The sequence below is a fragment of the Pinus tabuliformis genome, chromosome 7 (assembly GCF_031772625.1).
Source record: "Pinus tabuliformis cultivar Carrire ecotype Pingquan chromosome 7, CPIR1, whole genome shotgun sequence".
In the NCBI taxonomy this organism is placed as follows: domain Eukaryota; kingdom Viridiplantae; phylum Streptophyta; class Pinopsida; order Pinales; family Pinaceae; genus Pinus; species Pinus tabuliformis.
Genome location: NC_142293.1, coordinates 1,524,530,080 through 1,524,536,109, shown reverse-complemented (window position 1 = coordinate 1,524,536,109; position 6,030 = coordinate 1,524,530,080). Strand labels below are relative to the sequence as shown.

At 37.6% G+C, this 6,030-nt stretch overlaps 1 protein-coding gene across 1 annotated transcript; it reads left to right on the top strand.

Annotated features, from left to right (window-relative positions):
- The first annotated feature begins 2,371 nt into the window (after nt 1-2,371).
- On the top strand, nt 2,372-5,397 carry LOC149253634 (cell division control protein 45 homolog). Its single transcript, XM_089456877.1, has one exon. The coding sequence runs from the start codon at nt 3,313-3,315 to the stop codon at nt 5,083-5,085; it is 1,773 nt and encodes a 590-aa protein (XP_089313003.1). The 5' UTR covers nt 2,372-3,312; the 3' UTR covers nt 5,086-5,397.
- The last annotated feature ends 633 nt before the right edge of the window (nt 5,398-6,030 follow it).

Sequence of the window (6,030 nt, the reverse complement as noted above, 5' to 3'; positions counted from 1 at the left end):
CTTCCAAGGTCCAGGGAGACAATATTTATGTCAGGGCTCTTTTGAGAATGTGGTGCATTTATTCATATAATGTCCTTTCCCTATTTCCACCTGGGTCAAAGTATTACATATCCTAAAGATTGATGCTAATTGGTGCTACCCCAGTATAGAGGAATGTTTTAGATCATGGATCACACTAGGCAAGGTTGACAGGTCTCTACCTTCCTTCATTTAATGGGGCATTTGGCGTGGATGGAATGCCACTATCTTTGAGGGCATCCCTTCCGACATAGGGCATACTAGCTACAACATATATGCTTTATATCATGAATATCGTGGGGAGTTTGGACAAAAACTCAAAGGACTATAAAAGGCATAGACCCACCAATTCCATTCCCAATTGGACATTTTGATGGAGCCACACAAAACTCGATTTGTGGATGTGGTGTTTGCATTGTTATAAATGTGAATTTTATTTTCCATTTATGACGGAGTGGAGAAACTGGGACAAATACCTGGGTGAAGGTTATCGCACTATCAGGTATTGTACTACACCAAATGGCTTAAGCTAGTTTCAACACATATTTTTGGCGACTCGAGGGTGACTATAGATTAGATCAGTAAAGGCACATCCTTCGCACCTTCCCTCCTCGGCAACTAGATAAGCAAGATTTGTAAGCTAAGGGGTATAATTCAACAAGTCTCCTTCACCCATGTTCATAGAGAATTCAACAAAGAAGCCAATGCTTTATCAAAGGAGGGTCTCTCTATTTCGTTTGGAGTGATTCAATACATGACATATTTGTAGGGGGATAGACATAGTCTTGCACAATCCCATTGGCGTGAGACACATAGATGTTTTTCTACAAACATTTCGGTTGTTGTTATGTGACATGCTCATCTTTACAAATTTTTTATGATACTTTACTTTATTTTCTAGGATGAAAGAGACTCTATATATTGTATATGTCTTTAATTTTTTCTCCGTTGTTAATATGAGGCATATGTTTCATATGCTCTCATTTTTTAGGGATGATCCACTTAATTTTGGGTAATCATGCTCAACAAACTTCATGTAAATGTGGTCTTCAATAATGAAAACCTGTTTGATTATTCTTTCAAGAAAGAAAGAAAGCAAGAAAGAAAGAATGATGCTATCAATCATTAGGTCCACTCTTATTGTACGTAATGTCCATAATAAAAACAAACTATATAGTTCAATGGGTTGGATTAATTGATTTGAATGAATTGTTTTAGGGCGGAGTTTGTGTGAGGCCTTTGGTTCTATTTTGATTGAAGTTTAGGTTCAACATAATTTAGTTAGATAAGCATCTACTATTGTGATTATAGGTTGAATCCCCTTCCATATCAATATTCCAAGAATTAGGAAAATCTTTCAAAATTTTCCTTGAAGAAAATAATAATAACAAATTATACAAAATACTATATTGTGTGGTCCCAAAAAAAAAACTTCCTTTTACCAATTTTCAGAACTTAGGGATGTGTATGAAACATTCCAAAATGGCTAGGAACTCAATCATGGCAACATGGACTTGCTAGTGATACCCTTAATGTTTTAGGCCAATTTTGGGGAGATTTGGGTTTAGTTTTGACGTACCTCAGAATAATCAAAGACAATATATGGTCTCTTTTCCTTAGTCCATAACTCTATAGATAAATGTTAAAAAAATCTAAAATAAAAACCAATACCGTAACTTAATAAACTTATTCTACCTTAACTTTTTATGAGTAAAGATGATGAATAATATATCTTTTTATTAAATTTCATCCATCCACATAATCTTTTTATTCAAATAAAAAAAATCCAAAAACTTATATAAAATTATTATTTTCAATTTATTATATTTTGAAAATTTTAAATATATATTTATTCATTTCATTTCGTATATTCTATTTATTATTTCAAAATATAATATAATACAATAAAATTTAAATAAAAATAATAGAAATAAGCTTACACAAAATTATCCAAATAACATAAAAATGGAATTTGATAACCAAATTATCTGGCGCAATGTATTTTAACCCACAAATACAAATTTGATGAGTAGATTTGTTTCAAAATTCCAAGTTTACACGCCACATCCAAAACCCAAACTTATACAGGCTCATCTGTAATACAAATATGCCCCGCCATTTTCTCCGTATGTTCCCAAACGTATATACACATGTTCCCAAATGTATATACACAGTCTCAATGCCCCGCCATTTTTTCCATGAACATACGACCTGGTTTAAAAATCACTTTTGTTTAAAAGTCAAGTCAGAAGCCTCAAATATTTATTCTAAAGAAAAGAAGTGGATAGAATTTGAATTTGTTGTCGCTGTCTGCAATGCCCGGGCTTATTCGAATTTCAAAATTTGACTGATGTCCTCCATTCCCTCCCATTTGTACATTTCCTTCAAATTTCAAAATTCACATTTCAGTTCTCCATGAAAGACACCTAAATTCAGTTAGACATCATCCTCCCCGACAGCTGCTTAACAGAAGTACGGAGTTCGAATCTTTGGACCCACTTCACACCTAGTGTTCATGGTGATCACCAGCCTCGATCTGAAGAAATGATCTCGAATCCACTGTGAAGACTTCGTTTCTGTGATTTCTCAGATGCAGGTAAGTTTTTCTGTGCGTTCCTGAACTTGGATTGAACTATTTTTCAGATTTATGCTCTAGTTTGGGTTAAAGGCAAGCCCTGGAATGACAAAAGTTCTGGAGCTGTGAACTGTGGGACTGTCGAGAACTTGGGCATTAAGGAGGTGATGCTGCTTCAAGGAGGCCTTTAGGCTTGCTGTGAGACGCGAGTTTAGGATTTCTCGCCAGGGTTTTAGTTGTCTGAAGGCTAAATCTCGCGGCAGAGATTAATGTCTGTGAAAGGCATAGATCCGCTTTGCAGATCTGCACAGATCTGTTAAAATGATTTGGAAAAGAGGTCCAGCGAATTTTGGCTTTAATGGCGAAGGCATTTTGGTTGTGTGTTGAAGGAAAAAGATCCCATTTCGTTCAATATGGTAGTTATGGATGAAGGTTATTAGCTGAAGGCTTATTTCGTTCACATGAGGTTTGGAGGGTTTGGAGTTGTGGAAGCCCTAAAGATGTATACACGGGCGTAGGCTTTGCAATTTGCATTACGGTTTGTTGGGGCATTATTCATACAAATATACTTTGGGAGGGTATGTTTAGAAGCAAGATCCGGGATGCTTTCGTTTGGGTTCTAGTATCTCTGGAGAAAGCGTCAAGGGTACAGTTATTTCGACACTGGTGGATGCCAGAAAATCAAATACAACCATTTATCAGAAACTTTGGAGAAAATCATGGTGAGAGAGTACAGTGTAGTGAGCTTTTACACTCGACTGAGGAATGCTGCAAATGCTTCCTCCTCTTCTCCTGTATTGATTTTTCCATCAGCAACTGACACTGACTCGCTTTGTGCACTTAAGATAGCCACTCACATTTTGGCTTCTGATTCCCTAAGGTATTCATGCTATCCAGTGTCTGGCTTTGGTGATATGGATGGAGTTGTGGGTCGTAATCTTCAGTCAGATGACAGGGCCCTGACTGTGCTGCTGATTAATTGGGGATGCTCTAAGGATTTGAGGAGGTTGTTGAAGTTGGGCCCTAAGGTACAGGTTTTTGTTGTAGACAGTCATCGCCCGATTCACCTGCACAATTTGAGTGACCAGAATAAGCAGGTCTGTGTACTCTATACCCGTGAAGATGAGAATCAAGCTGACATGGCTTATGATTTTGATGTTACTGAATTGGCAAATGTAATGGATTTGGATAGTGATGATGAAATAATGATAGAGTCTGACAGTGATGACAGTGATAGTGATAGTGATGATGAAGAGGCGAGGAGAAGAAAGAAGAGAAGGTTGGATGATGAAGATAATGACGTGGATCCAATGAAAGCTGTAAAAAAACTGAAGGCAGAATATTACAGATTAGGCACATATCATGGCAGGCCTTCTGGGTGCTTGCTGTTTGATACAGCTCATGCTCTGCACAAGAACACCAATGAATTGCTTTGGTTAGCATGTGTATCATTGACTGATCAGTTTGTTCACGAGAGGCTCACAAATGAGAGGTACCAGGCTGGGGTGATGGAACTTGAGCAACATGTAAATAGTGCAGGGAATTTAGAAATGATCACATCGGTAACACTTAAGGATGGCACCAAGGTTAGAGTTCCTGACGTGTCTAGAATTTCCTATGAAGATGAACCACGCCTCATGCTGTTGAGAGAGTGGACTCTTTTTGATTCGATGTTGTGCTCCTCTTATGTCGCCACAAAATTGAAGACTTGGAGTGACAATGGATTGAAGAAATTAAAGCTTCTTTTGGCAAAGATGGGCATTGCTCTTGTCGAATGCCAACAGAAATTTCAATACATGAGCAATGATATGAAGCGAAGAATGAAGGAGGAGTTTGAGAGGTTTTTGCCAGAATATGGCCTCAATGAGTTTTACTACAGAAGCTTTCAAAGGCTTCATGGATATAGCTCAAAGGTCTCTGCAGCAGATGTTGTGTATGGTGTTACAGCTTTGCTAGAATCTTGGACAAATGCCAAAGATTCTTGGGCAGAACAGTTTTGGAATGCATATTCTGCACTGTCCTTGAATGGTCTGGATGAATTGCAAAAGGGGATGCAACTTGCCATCAAGGTTCAACGTGCTACTCAGCGGCAGGGCAGCCTGGCAATAACAAGAAATGGATTTATAAAGAGTGCTCGAGGTTTCAGATGGGTGAAACTTGAGGATGGAGCAGACACAGAGCTGTTAGCTTATCCTCAGGCTCTTATAAAGTTTTGTTATTTTCTTATGGATGCTTTGAGAGAAAAAGGTGCAAAAATGAAACCTATGATATGCGCATCTCTTATTCCTGGCACCAAAATGGTTTTGGTGGTTGGTGTGGCCAACAGGCCCAGGCTTGGAGCTCAACATGCTAATCGGTTTGGGCTTGCCTTCCGCACTGTAGCACAGGAGCTTGGTGTTAATTACACGCATGATGCATTTGACTCATCTTGGATCAGACTGGATGTGACTGCTATTAATTCTTTCATGTTGAGAATCTCAGAGAAACTATAGTTCCCATGTGAAAGTAGCTGTATCATTTTACTGACTAATTGTTTACAGGAGACTGAAGCAAGATCATTGGTATTAATTTTACAAGATGAATCAACCTTGCTTGAGTCGCTTCTTCTGGTGCATATATTTTTCTCGTTGTTCTATGGTCAGATTAGTGTTGCCAGAACCACTTATCTTGGCATACTGCCATTTACAAGGTTTCTATCATTTAGGAATTTGAATTCATCTTCTTGTGATATTTAAATGAGATTCTTTCTATTAATTGACGTCTACAATTTGACAATGTCTCAAATTCAACTTGAGATGAACTGCTGGGAAGCTAATAGAAATGTTTCATTGGATAATGTGTTCTTGTATGCATGCTATACATAAAAATTGTTAGAACATAGAACCCCTGTTTAGCAATCTGATACCCATTACAAAAACAACATAGTGTAATGCTGAGAATGAGCATTTGTTGGAGACTGTAGCAACATGATTTTTATATTGTTTTTAATGTTTTTCTTAAAATCTGTAGATAACATAGACTATTATCACTTGACTGGTTATCGTGACATGCACATCTTTCTTGCAAACTGCCATGTTGTTGAGGGTTTTTAAATGTAAGTTTAAGCTCAACATAAGAAGCCCAAGTACACTTTTTATCCATGCCTTTGCTTGACAAAGCCTTTTGTGTTCATTGAAGGCATGTACTTTTTACGGTTTATCCTTTTTTTTTGAGGGCTTCCTTGGGTGCAGTGATACAGGAACCTAACTTTTCCCTGCTAATTCACTTAATATAGAAACTGCAGTCTTTTTCTTCAAGTAAACTCTAATTCCCTTACTGATTATCAAGTCTGCATCCAAATCCACTATTTCTGTGAAACTATTCCTGTATCTTCCCTTTGTTTAAGGATTCGGAGTTTCCTCCCGCTTGCAGTTCAATCCTCTGTAATACACTTACAG